The following is a 19,643-nucleotide window of genomic DNA, read 5'->3' as shown; positions in this document are numbered from 1 at the left end:
TCACTCACCCACTCACTCATAAAGTCACTCAAAACTCACTCACTCACACACTCACCCACTCACTCACTCACACACTCACACACCTACTCACCCACTCACTCACCACTCACTCACCACTCCTCACTCACTCACCACTCACTCACTCACCACTCACACACACACCCACTCACTCACACACTCACTCACCCACTCACTCACAACTCACTCACTCACACTCACCCACTCATTCACACACACACTCACCCACTCACTCACACACTCACACACCCACTCACTCACCACTCACTCACACACTCACACACCCACTCACTCACCACTCACTCATTCACTCACTCACCACTCACTCACCACTCACACACACACTCACCACTCACTCACTCACCACTCATCACCACTCACTCACTCAGCACTCACTCACCACTCCTCACCACTCACTCAGCACTCATTCACTCACCACTCCTCACTCACTTACCCACTCACTCACCACTCACTCCCCACCACAGACTCAACACTGCACCACAGACTCAACACTGCACCACCACAGACTCAACACTGCACCATAGACTCAACACTGCCCCATAGACTCAACACTGCACCATAGACTCAGCACTGCACCATAGACTCAACACTGCACCATAGACTCAACACTGCACCACAGACTCAACACTGCCCATAGACTCAACACTGCACCATAGACTCAACACTGCACCATAGACTCAACACTGCACCACCGCAGACTCAACACTGCACCACCACAGACTCAACACTGCACCATAGACTCAACACTGCACCATAGACTCAACATTGCACCATAGACTCAACACTGCACCACAGACTCAACACTGCAGTCCATAGACTCAACACTGCACCATAGACTCAGCACTGCACCATAGACTCAACACTGCACCATAGCCGCAACACTGCACCATAGACTCAACACTGCACCACCACAGACTCAACACTGCACCATAGACTCACGTTTCACCAAAGACTCAACACTGCACCATAGACTCAACACTGTCCATAGACTCAACACTGCACCACCACAGACTCAACACTGCACCACCATAGACTCAACACTGCACCATAGACTCAACACTGCACCATAGACTCAACACTGCACCATAGACTCAACACTGCCCATAGACTCAACACTGCACCACCATAGACTCAACACTGCACCACCACAGACTCAACACTGCACCACCACAGACTCAACACTGCACCATAGACTCACACTGCACCATAGACTCAACACTGCACCATAGACTCAGCACTGCACCACAGACTCAACACTGCACCATAGACTCAACACTGCACCACCACAGACTCAGCACTGCACCACCATAGACTCAACACTGCACCACAGACTCAACACTGCACCACAGACTCAACACTGCACCACCACAGACTCAACACTGCACCATAGACTCAACACTGCCCATAGACTCAACACTGCACCACAGACTCAACACTGCACCATAGACTCAACATTGCACCACAGACTCAACACTGCAGTCCATAGACTCAACACTGCACCATAGACTCAGCACTGCACCATAGACTCAACACTGCACCATAGCCGCAACACTGCACCATAGACTCAACACTGCACCACCACAGACTCAACACTGCACCACCATAGACTCAACACTGCCCATAGACTCAACACTGCACCATAGACTCAACACTGCACCATAGACTCAACACTGCACCACCATAGACTCAGCACTGCACCATAGACTCAACACTGCACCACCACAGACTCAACACTGCACCATAGACTCAGCACTGCACCATAGACTCAACACTGCCCCACCATAGACTCAGCACTGCACCATAGACTCAACACTGCACCACCACAGACTCAACACTGCACCACCACAGACTCAACACTGCACCATAGACTCACACTGCACCATAGACTCAGCACTGCACCATAGACTCAACACTGCACCACCACAGACTCAACACTGCCCATAGACTCAACACTGCCCATAGACTCAACACTGCACCATAGACTCAACACTGCACCACCACAGACTCAACACTGCACCACCACAGACTCAACACTGCACCACCATAGACTCAACACTGCACCACCACAGACTCAACACTGCACCACCACAGACTCAACACTGCACCATAGACTCAACACTGCACCACCACAGACTCAGCACTGCACCACCATAGACTCAACACTGCACCACCACAGACTCAACACTGCACCATAGACTCAGCACTGCCCATAGACTCAACACTGCACCATAGACTCAACACTGCACCACCGACTCAGCACTGCACCACCATAGACTCAACACTGCCCATAGACTCAACACTGCACCATAGACTCAACACTGCACCATAGACTCAACACTGCACCACAGACTCAACACTGCACCACCACAGACTCAACACTGCACCATAGACTCAGCACTGCCCATAGACTCAACACTGCACCACAGACTCAACACTGCACCACAGACTCAGCACTGCACCATAGACTCAACACTGCACCATAGACTCAACACTGCACCACCACAGACTCAACACTGCACCATAGACTCAGCACTGCACCATAGACTCAACACTGCACCATAGACTCAACACTGCACCACTACAGACTCAACACTGCACCACCACAGACTCAGCACTGCACCATAGACTCAACACTGCACCATAGACTCAACACTGCACCACCATAGACTCAACACTGCACCACCACAGACTCAACACTGCACCATAGACTCACACTGCACCATAGACTCAGCACGGCACCACAGACTCAACACTGCACCACCACAGACTCAACACTGCACCACCACAGACTCAACACTGCACCACCACAGACTCAGCACTGCACCACAGACTCAACACTGCACCATAGACTCAACACTGCACCATAGACTCAACACTGCACCATAGACTCAGCACTGCCCATAGACTCAACACTGCACCATAGACTCAACACTGCACCACCACAGACTCAGCACTGCACCACCATAGACTCAGCACTGCACCACCATAGACTCAGCACTGCACCACCATAGACTCAACACTGCACAATAGACTCAGCACTGCACCATAGACTCAACACTGCCCATAGACTCAACACTGCACCATAGACTCAACACTGCACCATAGACTCAACACTGCACCATAGACTCAACACTGCACCATAGACTCAACACTGCACCACCACAGACTCAACACTGCACCACCACAGACTCAACACTGCACCACCACAGACTCAACACTGCACCACCATAGACTCAACACTGCACCATAGACTCAACACTGCACCACCACAGACTCAACACTGCACCACCAGACTCAGCACTGCACCACCATAGACTCAACACTGCACCACAGACTCAACACTGCACCATAGACTCAACACTGCACCATAGACTCAACACTGCACCACCAGACTCAACACTGCACCATAGACGCAGCACTGCCCATAGACTCAACACTGCACCATAGACTCAACACTGCACCACCACACTCAACACTGCACCACAGACTCAACACTGCACCACCACAGACTCAGCACTGCACCACCATAGACTCAGCACTGCACCATAGACTCAACACTGCACAATAGACTCAGCACTGCACCATAGACTCAACACTGCCCATAGACTCAACACTGCACCATAGACTCAACACTGCACCATAGACTCAACACTGCACCATAGACTCAACACTGCACCATAGACTCAACACTGCACCATAGACTCAACACTGCACCACCATAGACTCAACACTGCACCACCACAGACTCAACACTGCACCACCATAGACTCAACACTGCACCATAGACTCAACACTGCACCACCATAGACTCAACACTGCACCACCATAGACTCAACACTGCACCATAGACTCAACACTGCACCATAGACTCAACACTGCACCATAGACTCAACACTGCACCACCATAGACTCCACACTGCACCACCACAGACTCAACACTGCACCACAGACTCAACACTGCACCATAGACTCAGCACTGCACCATAGACTCAACACTGCACCATAGACTCAACACTGCACCACAGACTCAACACTGCACCACAGACTCAACACTGCACCACCACAGACTCAACACTGCACCATAGACTCAACACTGCACCATAGACTCAACACTGCACCACCATAGACTCAACACTGCACCACCACAGACTCAACACTGCACCACCACAGACTCAACACTGCACCACCACAGACTCAACACTGCACCACCACAGACTCAACACTGCACCATAGACTCAAGACTGCACCATAGACTCAACACTGCACCACCACAGACTCAACACTGCACCATAGACTCAACACTGCACAATAGACTCAACACTGCACCACCACAGACTCAACACTGCACCACCACAGACTCAACACTGCACCATAGACTCAAGACTGCACCACCATAGACTCAACACTGCACCACCATAGACTCAACACTGCACCACAGACTCAGCACTGCACCATAGACTCAGCACTGCACCATAGACTCAACACTGCACCATAGACTCAACACTGCACCACCACAGACTCAACACTGCACCATAGACTCAACACTGCACCATAGACTCAACACTGCACCATAGACTCAACACTGCACCACCACAGACTCAACACTGCACCACCACAGACTCAACACTGCACCATAGACTCAACACTGCACCACCACAGACTCAACACTGCACCATAGACTCAGCACTGCACCATAGACTCAACACTGCACCATAGACTCAACACTGCACCACCACAGACTCAACACTGCACCATAGACTCAACACTGCACCATAGACTCAACACTGCACCATAGACTCAACACTGCACCACCACAGACTCAGCACTGACACAGCGAAACTGCGCCAACAGAGTAGAGGGGACGCCTCGTGTTGCACAAAGTTTCTTTATTGGGAATCGGCGATTTGATGGCGTTCACAAAGTCCTTGAGAGGGAGCGGGAGGGGGACGAGGTGGATTGCGAGGGAGGGTGGTAGCTGAGGATGATGATGGAGGGTGGTAGCTGAGGATGATGATGATGGAGAATGGTAGCTGAGGATGATGATGATGGAGGATGATGATGATGGAGAATGGTAGCTGAGGATGATGATGGAGTGTGGTAGCTGAGGAGGATGATGATGATGATGATGGAGTGTTGTAGCTGAGGAGGATGATGATGGAGAATGGTAGCTGAGGATGATGATGGAGAATGGTAGCTGAGGATGATGATGGAGAATGGTAGCTGAGGATGATGATGATGGAGGGGGGAGAGTGGAGGGGAGGAAGGGTGAACTAGCGATCGTGGAAGCTGTGAAGGATGATGCAGGAGGGAGGGGGGGGGGGCAGAGGATCAACCCTCTCACAACAACGAGCCGGGTGGCTAAAGCACAGCAGGTTGGCACAGTAGGAAGCACAGGTGGTGCATCAGCCAGTCATCTCAGTCATCTCAGTCAGTCGACCCGTGGCACCTGCTGGGTCTGCCCCGTGACCTCCTGCCGGCGGGCGTTCGACACTTCACGTGGTAGCCTCAACGCGCACCTAGCCTGGCACAAGCGTCGTGGTGACGTCACCGCCGCTTAGTGGCGAATGGCGGTTGTTGTTGTTGTTGTGGTGGTGTGTGTGCGTTCCAGTGTGTGTGTGTATGTGCGTTCCAGTGTGTGTGTGCGTTCCAGTGTGTGTATGTGTGTTCCAGTGTGTGTGTGTGTGTTCCAGTGTGTGTGCGTTCCAGTGTGTGTGTGTGTGCGTTCCAGTGTGTGTTCCAGTGTGTGTGTGCGTTCCAGTGTGTGTGTGTATGTGCGTTCCAGTGTGTGTGTGTGTTCCAGTGTGTGTGTGTGCGTTCCAGTGTGTGTGTGTGTGTTCCAGTGTGTGTGTGTGTTCCAGTGTGTGTGTGTGTGTGTGTTCCAGTGTGTGTGTGTGTGTGTTCCAGTGTGTGTGTGTGTGTGTTCCAGTGTGTGTGTGTGCGTTCCAGTGTGTGTGTGTGTGTTCCAGTGTGTGTGTTCCAGTGTGTGTGTGTGCGTTCCAGTGTGTGTGTGTGTGTGTTCCAGTGTGTGTGTGCGTTCCAGTGTGTGTGTGCGTTCCAGTGTGTGTGTGCGTTCCAGTGTGTTTGTCTGTGTGTTCCAGTGTGTGTGTGTGTTCCAGTGTGTGTGTGTGTTCCAGTGTGTGTGTGTGTTCCAGTGTGTGTGTGTGTGTGTTCCAGTGTGTGTGTGTGTGTGTGTTCCAGTGTGTGTGTGTGTGTGTGTTCCAGTGTGTGTGTGTTCCAGTGTGTGTGTGTGTTCCAGTGTGTGTGTGTGCGTTCCAGTGTGTGTGTGTGTTCCAGTGTGTGTGTGTGTGTGTGCGTTCCAGTGTGTGTGTGTGTTCCAGTGTGTGTGTGTGTTCCAGTGTGTATGTGTGTTCCAGTGTGTGTGTGTGTTCCAGTGTGTGTGCGTTCCAGTGTGTGTGTGCGTTCCAGTGTGTGTTTGTCTGTGTGTTCCAGTGTGTATGTGTGTTCCAGTGTGTGTGTGTGTTCCAGTGTGTGTGTGTGTTCCAGTGTGTGTGTGTGTTCCAGTGTGTGTGTGTGTGTTCCAGTGTGTGTGTGTGTTCCAGTGTGTGTGTGTGTGTTCCAGTGTGTGTGTGTGTGTTCCAGTGTGTGTGTGTGTGTTCCAGTGTGTGTGTGCGTTCCAGTGTGTGTGTGTGCGTTCCAGTGTGTGTGTGTGCGTTCCAGTGTGTGTGTGTGTGTGTTCCAGTGTGTGTGTGTGTGTGTTCCAGTGTGTGTGTGTGTGCGTTCCAGTGTGTGTGTGTGTTCCAGTGTGTGTGTGTGTTCAAGTGTGTGTGTGTGTGTTCCAGTGTGTGTGTGTGTTCCAGTGTGTGTGTGTCTGTGTGTTCCAGAGCATGAAACCTACGAGCCAGGGTTCGATTCCGAACCCACGGCCTCCAGCGCTACCGGTAAGCGGCGATACATTCCCACTGGTCTTGAGCCTCGCCTCGGTCGACTCGGCCTCGAATGAGTAGCTGGTGTAGCGGTGTGTAGCAGCAGTAGTAAACATCGCCACTGGGGGGAGACAAAGGCGGCCGGGCGTGGTGGTGGTGGTGGTGGCCACCCACCCCCTCTCTCTCTGTGTGGCCACGGTGGCGGTAGCCCTCAGAGGGGCTGCTGCTGCTGCTGCTGACGGCACTTGCCCCTTGCAGCCCTCTGGTCACTCTTCAACTCCGTGAATTTAACAAAGCAACTTGCAGCGCGGCAAAAACCTCGTCACCGTCCTTAAGCGGCGACCTCGTGTCCGGGGCCTGCCTGGGGCCTGCCTGGGGCCTGTGTAGGGCCTGTGTAGGGGCCTGTGTAGGGCCTGTGTAGGGGCTGTGTAGGGCCTGTGTAGGGGTCTGTGCAGGGCCTGTGTAGGGGCCTGTGTAGGGGCCTGTGTAGGGGTCTGTGTAGGGGTCTGTGTAGGGGTCTGTGTAGGGGTCTGTGTAGGGGCCTGTGTAGGGGTCTGTGTAGGGGCCTGTGTAGGGTCTGTGTAGGGGTCTGTGTAGGGCCTGTGTAGGGTCTGTGTAGGGTCTGTGTAGGGGTCTGTGTAGGGCCTGTAGGGGCCTGTGTAGGGGCCTGTGTAGGGTCTGTGTAGGGGCCTGTGTAGGGTCTGTGTAGGGGCCTGTGTAGGGGCCTGTGTAGGGGTCTGTGTAGGGGCCTGTGTAGGGTCTGTGTAGGGCCTGTGTAGGGGTCTGTGTAGGGGCCTGTGTAGGGGCCTGTGTAGGGGTCTGTGTAGGGGTCTGTGTAGGGCCTGTGTAGGGGCCTGTGTAGGGGCCTGTGTAGGGGCCTGTGTAGGGGCCTGTGTAGGGGTCTGTGTAGGGTCTGTGTAGGGCCTGTGTAGGGGTCTGTGTAGGGGCCTGTGTAGGGGCCTGTGTAGGGGTCTGTGTAGGGGTCTGTGTAGGGCCTGTGTAGGGGTCTGTGTAGGGCCTGTGTAGGGGTCTGTGTAGGGGTCTGTGTAGGGGCCTGTGTAGGGGTCTGTGTAGGGGTCTGTGTAGGGCCTGCCCGGGGCCTGCCCGGGGCCTGCCCGGGGCCTGCCCGGGGCCTGCCTGGGGCCCTACCTGGGCCACTTCACTGCGTTACAATCCGCCCCTCTCCTCCACCACCACCACCACCACCACCGCCTCACCACCACCACCACCACCACCGCCTCCACCTCCACCTCCTCCTCCTCCTCAGCAGCCACCCCTCACTGCTGCGCATGCTGGGCGTTGCCGTGGGTCTGGCCCGACCCCAGGAGGCCGTGGAGGGGAGCCAGGAGCCGTCGGCGCAGCTCCCGGGCCACGAGCGAGCGCTCGAGCGAGGCTCCGCCGCCTCCCCGGAGCACCGAGCGGTTCTCCTGGGCCCGGCGCGACAGGTAGGGCAGCACCTCGCGGACGGGGCCGTACGGCACGTACTTGTACACGGGGTAGCCCGCCTCACCTGTACACACACACAGGTAGACACAGGTACACACACAGGTACACACACACAGGTAGACACACACACACACACAGGTACACACACACACACACACAGGTAGACACACACAGGTAGGGCAGCACCTCGCGGACGGGGCCGTACGGCACGTACTTGTACACGGGGTAGCCCGCCTCACCTGTACACACACACAGGTAGTCACACACAGGTAGACACACACAGGTAGACACACACACAGGTAGACACACACACACAGGTACACACACACAGGTAGACACACACAGGTACACACACACACAGGTAGGGCAGCACCTCGCGGACGGGGCCGTACGGCACGTACTTGTACACGGGGTAGCCCGCCTCACCTGTACACACACACAGGTAGACACAGGTACACACACAGGTACACACACACAGGTAGACACACACACACACACAGGTACACACACACACACACACAGGTAGTCACACAGGTAGTCACACACACAGGTACACACACACACAGGTACACACACACACAGGTAAACCCAGGTACACACACAGGTAGACACACACAGGTAGACACACACAGGTAGACACACACACTGGTAGGGCAGCACCTCGCGGACGGGGCCGTACGGCACGTACTTGTACACGGGGTAGCCCGCCTCACCTGTACACACACACACACACAGGTAGACACACACACAGGTACACACAGGTAGACACACACACACACACAGGTACACACACAGGTAGACACACACAGGTAGGGCAGCACCTCGCGGACGGGGCCGTACGGCACGTACTTGTACACGGGGTAGCCCGCCTCACCTGTACACACACACACACACACAGGTACACACACACACAGGTACACACACACACACAGGTACACACACACACACAGGTACACACAGGTAGACACAGGTAGACACAGGTACACACACAGGTACACACACACACAGGTACACACACACAGGTAGACACACAGGTAGACACACACAGGTAGACACACACAGGTAGACACACACACACAGGTACACACACACAGGTACACACACACAGGTAGGGCAGCACTTCGCGGACGGGGCCGTACGGCACGTACTTGTACACAGGGTAGCCCGCCTCACCTGTACACACACACACACAGGTACACACACACACAGGTACACACACAGGTAGACACACAGGTAGACACATACAGGTACACACACACACAGGTACACACACACAGGTAGGGCAGCACCTCGCGGACGGGGCCGTACGGCACGTACTTGTACACGGGGTAGCCCGCCTCACCTGTACACACACACAGGTACACACACAGGTACAGACACACAGGTAGACACACACACAGGTACACACACACAGGTAGACACACACAGGTAGACACACACAGGTAGACACACACACACAGGTAGACACACACACACAGGTACACACACACAGGTAGACACACACACACAGGTACACACACACAGGTAGACACACACACACACACAGGTACACACACACACACACAGGTAGACACACACACACACACAGGTAGACACACAGACAGGTAGGGCAGCACCTCGCGGACGGGGCCGTACGGCACGTACTTGTACACGGGGTAGCCCGCCTCACCTGTACACACACACAGGTACACACACACACAGGTAGATACACAGGGAGACACACACACACAGGTAGACACACAGGTAGACACACACACACACAGGTACACACACACAGGTACACACACACACAGTTACACACACACAGGTACACACACACAGGTAGAAACACACAGGTACACACACACACAGGTAGACCCAGGTACACACACAGGTACACACACACACAGGTACACACACACACACACTGGTAGGGCAGCACCTCGCGGACGGGGCCGTACGGCACGTACTTGTAGACAGGGTAGCCCGCCTCACCTGTACACACACACACACAGGTACACACACACAGGTAGACACACACAGGTAGACACACATACACACAGGTAGATACACAGGGAGACACACACACAGGTATACACACACACACACACAGGTAGACACACATACACACAGGTAGATACACAGGGAGACACACACACACAGGTACACACACAGGTACACACACACACAGGTACACACAGGTAGACACACACACAGGTAGATACACAGGTAGACACACACACACACAGGTACACACACAGGTAGACACACACACACAGGTAGACACACACACACAGGTACACACACACAGGTACACACACACACACACAGGTAGACACACACACACACAGGTACACACACACAGGTACACACACACAGGTAGACACACACACACAGGTACACACACACAGGTAGACACACAGACTGGTAGGGCAGCACCTCGCGGACGGGGCCGTACGGCACGTACTTGTACACAGGGTAGCCCGCCTCACCTGTACACACACACACAGGTACACACACACAGGTAGACACACACAGGTAGACACACACACACAGGTAGACACACATACACACAGGTAGATACACAGGGAGACACACACACACAGGTACACAACAACAACCGCCATTCGCCACTAAGTGGCGGTGACGTCACCACGACGCTTGTGCCAGGCTATGTGCACCCTGAGGCCACGTGAAGTGTCGAACGCCCGCTGGCAGGAGGTCACGGGGCAGACCCAGGTGCCACGGGTCGACTGACTGAGATGACTGGCTGATGCACCACCTGTGCCCCCTACTGTGCCAACCCGCTGTGCTTTAGCCACCCGGCGCTCCGCTCGCTGTTGTGAGCGTCGCTCCTCCGCCCTCCGTTGTTGTTGGAGGGCGACTGCCTCCAACTGCCCAGTAGCATCCTTCACGAGCCTCCTCCACAGAGGCCGATCTTGACACCGCTGGTACCAGTCATCGGCAAGTCCACTCAGCTCCACGTCCTCCTGTACCACATCACTCCATCTCTTCTCTAGCCCGTGCCGCGCCCGCTTAGCCCCCTCAATCCGGCCAAACAAAAGCTGTTTCGGCATGCGGTGGCTGGGCATGCGGGCTACATGACCCAGCCATCGCAGCCTTGCCTGCCGGAGGAGCTCACCGATGGGACCCTGCCCAGATCTTTCAAGGATTTGTGAGCTCCTCACACAATCCAGTCTGGTTAAACCCAGGATGGATCGTAGGCAGGCCAGCCTAAATGTTTCTAACCGGCGAAGATGTTCCATTAGGGGGGTCCACGTTTCGCAAGCGTAGAGAAGGGAGGGAATGACCGTGGCCGAGAAGACCTGAAGCTTAGTGCGGAGCGACAGACCAGGTAGCTTCCACACAGCGTTACGCAACCGATGAAAAGATATTGCCGCTCGACTGATTCGGAGTGAGACCTCTGCTGTTAAACTGGAGCCAGTCATAAGCACACTGCCCAGGTATGGGAAACTCTCCACTCTCTCCACAACTGCCCCATCACCGATTGGGAGTTGTGGGGGTGGAGTGTCCGATGGTACAAAATACCCAGGCAGGTGCTTAGTTTTGGTGGGGCTGATGGTAAGGCCCCACCTCTTAGTGGCACGCTCCAGTCTCAGCAGCAGCGTCTCCAACTCCTCCTCTGACTGAGCAGCTATTACCAAGTCATCAGCATACATAACGTGGTTGAGCAATAGGGAGCCATCCCTTGACCGCACCCGGGCATCGATTAGCCTCCCATTATATCTGTACCATATGGAGATTCCCCCGGTACAGCTATTGAAGGCTTCACGAACTACGTGGTCAAAATAGATGTTAAATAATGTGGGAGCCAGAGGACATCCCTGTCGCACCCCAAGGTGTACAGGGAATGGCTCTGACTCCCGGCCACGTAGTTTTACCCGGGCCCGCTCACCATCATGAAGGTCCTTAATGATCGTGAGCAGAGGGTCAGGTACTCCAAAAGCACGAAGAACGACCCAGAGCCCAGGCCTACTGATGGTATCATAGGCCTTGACCAGGTCAATAAAGCAGAGATGTAGGTCTTGTTGGAATTCCCTACACCTCTGCTGTAGCAGACGGACAGAAAATATGGCATCTGTGCAGGACCGCCCTTTCCTGAAACCGCATTGGGGCTCCGCAAGCCTCTCCTCAGCGTGCCTGGCAAGGCGATGCTGAATAATCCTTGCCAGGACCTTTCCCGGCACACTGAGGAGTGAGATGCCCCTGTAGTTGTTACAGTCTGTGCGGTCCCCCTTCTTAAAAAGGGGGACCACCAGGGCATCCTTCCAATCCTGCGGAACCCGTCCAGTGGTCCAGACTGTTGTTATGATGTCATATAGGGCAGTCTGTGCACAAACGCCACCCTCCCTCAGCATTTCGCTTGGGAGATCATCTCTGCCCGCTGCCTTTCCTGGTCTCAGACTCCGGATCGCCTTCAATACTTCCTCAGCAGATGGCACCTCAGCCAGCCACTCACAGGGGGTGACTTCATCCAATATTTGAGGCACCGCAGCCTCAGCAGGGTCATCCTCACTTTGTGCCACGATGTTTTCCTGGCTGAGGGATTTTCCCTCCCCCAGGACCTCACAGAAATGCTCAGCAAATCTGCGAACCTGTTCCTGGGGGTCGGAAATTGGATCACCGTTTTTTCCCCTAATGATGGTAATAGGTGTGGCGCTGCAGGTTACTTTTTTGATGGAGTTAAATAGAGATTTGTGATCACGGGCCACTGAGGCAGACTCCATCTCCTCAGCAACCCGCGACCACCACCCATCCTTGCAGCGCCTCACGGCTCTCCGAACCTCCGAGCGAAGGCTGCGGTAAGCCTCCTCATTCTCTGACGTGGGATTCTGTAGCCGATGACAGTGGGCCTGTCGCTTTTTCTCAACCATCGTGAACAACTCCTCTGTCATCCAGGGTGTCTGGGGAGGTCTGGACCGCGTACCCAAAGCAGCCATTGCAGCTGCATGAGTCACAGTCCTAAACCTCGCCCATTTACCCTCGACATCAGGAGGAGTCGGGGACGATGCCAATCCCAGCCGCAAGCGATGATGAAATTCTCGCTTGCAACTTTCATCAGATAACTGAGACCAGGCCACTTTAGGTTGGAATGGGGTCCTGGGTGTACACCCACCACCGGAGTGGAAGAATGGCAGGCGCATCTTACAGATGACTAGTCGATGGTCAGAGGGCAGATCAGCTCCACGGTAGGTCCTGGTGTCAAGGACATGGGCTCGCATTCGCTGGTCCGTCACTATGTAGTCCAGCAGATGTTCTTGCTTGGACCCGGCATGCATCCATGATGTTGTGTGGATGCGCCGATGCCGGAACAGCGTGTTGGTAATTACAAGCCCATGGGCTGCACAAAAATCTAGCAGCCTCCTACCGTTGTTATTGAGCTGATCTGGCCCATGCCCTCCAATCACTCCAGACCAGGTGCCAGTATCATGACCAACTCGGGCATTGAAGTCACCCAACATGATGACTCTATCCCGAGGGGCCACTTTAGCCAGCACCTGTGACAGGAGGTCATAGAAGGCATCTGACTCATCGGCTTTGCCTGCATCCCTCCACGGATGTTCATCTTCGGTGGGGGCATAAGTAACCACGACCACTATTCCTCGCCTCCGGTTGATGGGAAGGCGAGCCCAAAGTAGCCTGGGGCTTACAGCTTCCCACACCTCACCGCCACGCTCCCACGCCCCCTTCATTCTTTTGTTCAAAAGAAGACCCACACCCTGTTGTTTGGCAGTCTGCTGCCCCGAGTAGAGGACTGTCCACCCCTCATGGTGGCAGGAGCCAGAGCCGGTCCACCGGACCTCCTGAATGCCGCATAGATCCAGGCGGTACCGGTCCAGCTCCCGACAGAGGAGTGGCAGCCTCTCCTCTGCAGTGAGCGTTCGAACATTCCACGTGGCCAACCGTAGTGGCTTTTCGTTGTTTCTGGAGTAGCCCCGAGGGTAGGTATTCAATCTCCTGGCTCCGCCAATTGGGGTTTGGCCAGGAGACGTCATAGATGCCTGGCCCCCCGGGGCCTCCGGCACAAGCTTAGTTGTTATATATTTCAGTTTAATTCGTAGTTTCGTGGTAATTAATTGAAGGTGGAGGGGTTACCAGCCCCTCGCACCCGTCCAGAGCCCCCGTTTAGCCCCTGTGGTGGACACATATGCCATGAGGGGAGGAGCCAATCAAAATTGGATCTCCCCCCACAGCGCTGTCCACGACAGAGTTGCCCGTCCGGCACCGCGAGGAGGTAGGGGGTTGTTTTGCCGGTACACACACAGGTAGACACACACACACAGGTAGACACACACACACAGGTAGACACACACACACACACAGGTAGACACACACACACACACAGGTAGACACACACACACACAGGTAGAGACACACACACAGGTAGACACACACAGGTGAAGACACACACAGGTGAAGACACACACACATACACAGGTAGACACACACACATACACAGGTAGACACACATAGGTGAAGACACACACACAGGTAGACACACACAGGTAGACACACACACACAGGTAGACACACAGGTACACACACACAGGTACACACACACAGGTAGACACACACACACAGGTAGACACACACACAGGTACACACACACAGGTACACACACACACACACAGGTAGACACACACACACACAGGTAGACACACACACACACAGGTAGACACACACACAGGTAGACACACAGGTACACACACAGGTAAAGACACATACAGGTAGACACACACACACAGGTAAACACACACACAGGTAGACACACACACACACATACACAGGTAGACACACATAGGTGAAGACACACACACACACATACACAGGTAGACAAACATAGGTGAAGACACACACACAGGTAAACACACACGTACATGCACACCGGGTAGCCCATCTCACCTGTGCACATACAAGTAGACACACATAACGTGTATACCAGGTAGCCTGCCTCACCTGTATACAGGTACACACACGTACACTGGACAGCCGTGTGTGTACGTGCGTACGTGTGTACGTGTGTGTGTGTGTGTATATGGGGAGCGGTAGTGTAGCGGTTAGCGCTAGGCTGCGCTACGAACCTGGCGACCCGGGTTCGATTCCCGCTCACGGCCAACATCAGTGACGATTATCTGAATCGGTCCTGGGCCTCCCCTAGGTCGACTCAGGCTAAAAATGAGTACCTGGTGTAGCGGTGTGTAGTAAACATCGCCACTGGGGAGACAAAGGCGGCCGGGCGTGGTGCTGGCCACCCACCCCCCTCGTGTGCCGTTACCGGCCTTCATAGGTGTGTACGTGTTTGTGTGTGTGTGTGTACATGTGTGTACGTGTGTGTACGTGTGTGTACGTGTACGTGTGTGTACGTGTGTGTACGTGTGTGCGTTCATGCGTGTACGTGTGTGTACGTGTGTGTACGTGTGCGTACGTGTGTACGTGTACGTGTGTGTACGTGTGTGTGCACGTGTGTGCGTGTGTGTATGTGTACATGTGTGTATACGTGTGTGTACGTGTGTGTGTACGTGTGTGTGTACGTGTATACGTGTGTGTACGTGTGTATGTGTAAGTGTGCATGTGTATGTGTGTGTACGTGTGTGTATGTGTGTATGTGTGTGTGCGCGTGTACGTGTGTGTACGTGTGTGTGTGTACGTGTGTGTACGTGTGTGTGTGTATACGTGTGTGTGTATGTGTACGTGTGTGTGTATGTGTACGTGTGTGTGTGCGTACGTGTGCGTACGTGTGCGTACGTGTGTGTACGTGTATATGTGTGTGTGCGTGTGTGTGTGTGTACGTGTACGAGTGTATACGTGTGTGTGTGTGTATGTGTACGTGTGTGTATGTGTACATGTGTGTGCGCGTACGTGTGTGCATGTGTGTGTGCATGTGTGTGTGCGTGTACGTGTGTGCGTGTACGTGTGTGCGTGTACGTGTGTGCGTGTACGTGTGTGTACGTGTGCGTGTACCTGTGTGTGTACGTGTGTGTGTATACGTGTGTATACGTGTGTATACGTGTGTGTACGTGTGTGTGCGTGTACGTGTACGTGTGTGTGCGTGTACGTGTGCGTGTACGTGTGTGTGTACGTGTGTACATGTGCGTGTACGTGTGTGTGTACGTGTGTGTACGTGTGTGTGTACGTGTGTGTGTGCGTGTGTGTGTGTACCCAGGGCGAAGGTGATGTGGTCACACATCCCCAGGAGCTGCCCAAAGTAAACGCGGCCTCCTGACGGAGCGATCTGCAGCTCAGCCATCCTGGGGGGCACAAGGGGAGGGGGGGGGGGCAGGGGTGGAGTTCCATCACAACTACAACCACCACCACCACAACTACAACCACCACAACTACAACCACCCTGGTGGTTGTAGTTGTGGTGGTGGTTGTGCGGTTGTTGTGGTGGTGGTGGTGGTTGTGGCTATGCTACCAGGCGCAGAATGTGCTTCACGGCGTTCTCATTGCTAGAGCAGTGGTGGGAGTGAGAGTAGTGAGTGGTGGTGATAGTGGTAGTGGTGGTGGTGATAGTAGTGGTGGTGGTGATAGTAGTAGTGGTGGTGGTGGTGATAGTGTTAGTAGTAGTGGTAGTAGTGGTGGTAGTAGTGGTAGTGGTGTTAGTAGTAGTAACAGTAGTGATAGTAGTGTTAGTGGTTTAATGTTGTTAGTGTTGTTAATAATAATAGTGTTAGTGGTGATAGTGATAGTAGTGGTGGTAGTGTTGTTAGTGTTAGTAGTAGTGTTAGTAGTAGTAGTGTTAGTAGTGGTAGTAGTGTTAGTAGTAGTGATAGTAGTAGTGATAGTGTTAGTGTTGTTATTGTTGCTACCTGTTCAGCGTGTAGTAATAGTAGTGTTAGTAGTAGTGTTAGAAGTAGTGATAGTGCTAGTAGTGGTGTTAGTAGTAGTAGTGTTAGCAGTACTTTTAGTGATAGTAGTGGTAGTAGTAGTAGTGTTAGTAGTAGTGATAGTGATAGTAGTGTTAGTAGTAGTGATAGTAGTGTTAGTGATAGTAATAGTAGTGTTACTGATAGTGATAGTAGTAGTGTTAGTAGTGTTGTTATTGTTGCTACCTGCTCAGCCTGTAGTAATAGTAGTGTTAGTGATAGTAGTAGTAATAGTAGTAGTGATAGTAGTGGTAGTGTTGTTATTGTTGCTACCTGTTCAGCGTGTAGTAATAGTAGTGTTAGTGATAGTAGTAGTGTTAGTAGTAGTGATAGTGCTAGTAGTGGTGTTAGTAGTAGTGTTAGTAGTAGTAGTGTTAGTAGAACTGTTTGTGATAGTAGTGGTAGTAGTAGTAGTGTTAGTAGTAGTGATAGTAGTGTTAGTGTTGTTATTGTTGCTACCTGTTCAGCTTGTAGTAATAGTAGTGTTAGTGTTAGTAGTAGTGTTAGTAGTGATAGTGTTGTTATTGTTGCTAACTGTTCAGCGTGTAGTAGTAGTAGTGTTAGTAGTAATAGCAGTGTTAGTGATAGTGGTAGTGTTAGTAGTAGTGTTAGTAGTAGTGTTAGTGATAGTAGTGTTAGTAGTAGTGATAGTGATAGTAGTGTTAGTGATAGTAGTGATAGTGATAGTAATGTTACTGATAGTGATAGTAGTGATAGTAGTGTTGTTATTGTTGCTACCTGTTCAGCGTGTAGTGATAGTAGTGTTAGTAGCAGTGTTAGTAGTAGTGATAGTGATATTAGTGTTAGTAGTAGTGATAGTAGTGTTAGTAGTAGTAGTGTTAGTAGTAGTGATAGTGATGTTAGTAGTAGTGATAGTGTTAGTTAGTGTTGTTATTGTTTCTACCTGCTCAGCGTGTAGTAATAGTAGTGTTAGTAGTAGTAATAGTAATGTAAGTGATAGTAGTGTTAGTAGTGTTAGTAATAGTAGTGTTAGTAGTGGTAATAGTAATGTTACTGATAGTGTTAGTAGTGTTAGTGTTAGTGTTGTTATTGTTGCTACCTGCTCAGCATGTAGTAGTAGTAGTGTTAGTAGTGTTAGTGATAGTAGTGTTAGTAGTAGTGATAGTAGTGATAGTGTTAGTAGTAGTGTTAGTAGTAGTAGTGTTAGTAGTGATAGTAGTGTTAGTGTTGTTATTGTTGCTACCTGCTCAGCGTGTAGTGTTAGTAGTAGTAATAGTGATAGTAGTGATAGTGTTAGTAGTAGTGTTAGTAGTAGTAGTGTTAGTAGTGTTAGTAGTGATAGTAGTGTTAGTGTTGTTATTGTTGCTACCTGCTCAGCGTGTAGTGATAGTAGTAGTAGTAGTGTTAGTAGTAGTGATAGTAGTAGTGATAGTAGTGTTAGTAGTAGTGATAGTAGTGTTACTGATAGTGATAGTGTTATTGTTATTGTTGCTACCTGCTCAGCGTGTAGTAGTAGTGATAGTGATAGTAATGTTACTGATAGTGATAGTAGTGTTGTTGTTATTGTTGCTACCTGCTCAGCGTGTAGTGATAGTAGTGTTAGTGATAGTAGTGTTAGTGATAGTAGTGATAGTGATAGTAATGTTACTGATAGTGATAGTAGTGATAGTAGTAGTAGTGTAGTAGTGTTACTGATAGTGATAGTAGTGATAGTAGTGTAGTAGTGTTACTGACAGTGATAGTAGTGTTGTTGTTATTGTTGCTACCTGCTCAGAGTGTAGTAGTAGTGTTAGTAGTAGTGTAGTAGTGTTAGTGATAGTAGTGTTGTTGTTACCTGCTCAGCGTGTAGTGATAGTAGTGTTAGTAGTGATAGTAGTGTTAGTAGTGATAGTAGTAGTGTTACTGATAGTGATAGTAGTGTTGTTGTTATTGTTGCTACCTGCTCAGCGTGGAGTAGTAGTGTTAGTAGTGATAGTAATAGTAGTGTTAGTGATAGTAGTGATAGTAGTGTTAGTGTTACTGATAGTGATAGTAGTGATAGTGTTGTTATTGTTGCTACCTGCTCAGCGTGTAGTGATAGTAGTGTTAGTAGTAGTAGTGTAGTAGTGTAGTAATGTTACTGATAGTGATAGTAGTGATAGTGTTGTTGTTATTGTTGCTACCTGCTCTGCGTGTAGTAGTGTTAGTAGTAGTGTAGTAGTGTTACTGATAGTGATAGTAGTGTTGTTGTTATTGTTGCTACCTGCTCAGCGTGTAGTAGTAGTGTTAGTAGTGATAGTAATAGTAGTGTTAGTGATAGTAGTGATAGTAGTGTTAGTGTTACTGATAGTGATAGTAGTGATAGTGTTGTTATTGTTGCTACCTGCTCAGCGTGTAGTGATAGTAGTGTTAGTAGTAGTAGTGTAGTAGTGTAGTAATGTTACTGATAGTGATAGTAGTGATAGTG

The 19,643-nt window shown here is 51.7% G+C and overlaps 1 protein-coding gene across 2 annotated transcripts in view; it reads right to left on the bottom strand.

Annotated features, from left to right (window-relative positions):
- Window positions 1–4,910: 4,910 nt before the first annotated feature.
- The window catches only part of LOC116958410 (proline dehydrogenase 1, mitochondrial-like), a 100,200-nt gene continuing 85,467 nt past the window's right edge, over window positions 4,911–19,643 (bottom strand). The window contains exons 15-16 of one of the 2 annotated variants that reach the window (XM_076063408.1): window positions 16,530–16,618; window positions 4,911–8,433 (exon numbers count right to left, since the gene is read on the bottom strand). In XM_076063408.1, the coding sequence (XP_075919523.1) occupies window positions 8,201–8,433; window positions 16,530–16,618 (322 nt within the window). In that variant the 3' untranslated portion in view covers window positions 4,911–8,200. Of the gene's footprint in view, window positions 8,434–9,424; window positions 10,039–16,529; window positions 16,619–19,643 lie in introns of those variants that run through there. The other variant, XM_076063407.1, reaches the window with a different exon arrangement.

Source organism: Petromyzon marinus, unplaced genomic scaffold, assembly GCF_048934315.1.
Source record: "Petromyzon marinus isolate PM22_M1 ecotype Great Lakes invasive population unplaced genomic scaffold, UKy_Petmar_22M1.pri1.0 PM_Scaffold_112, whole genome shotgun sequence".
NCBI lineage: Eukaryota > Metazoa > Chordata > Hyperoartia > Petromyzontiformes > Petromyzontidae > Petromyzon > Petromyzon marinus.
The sequence above is the reverse complement of the archived record's forward strand: the minus strand, read 5'-3'. Positions and strand labels throughout refer to the sequence as shown.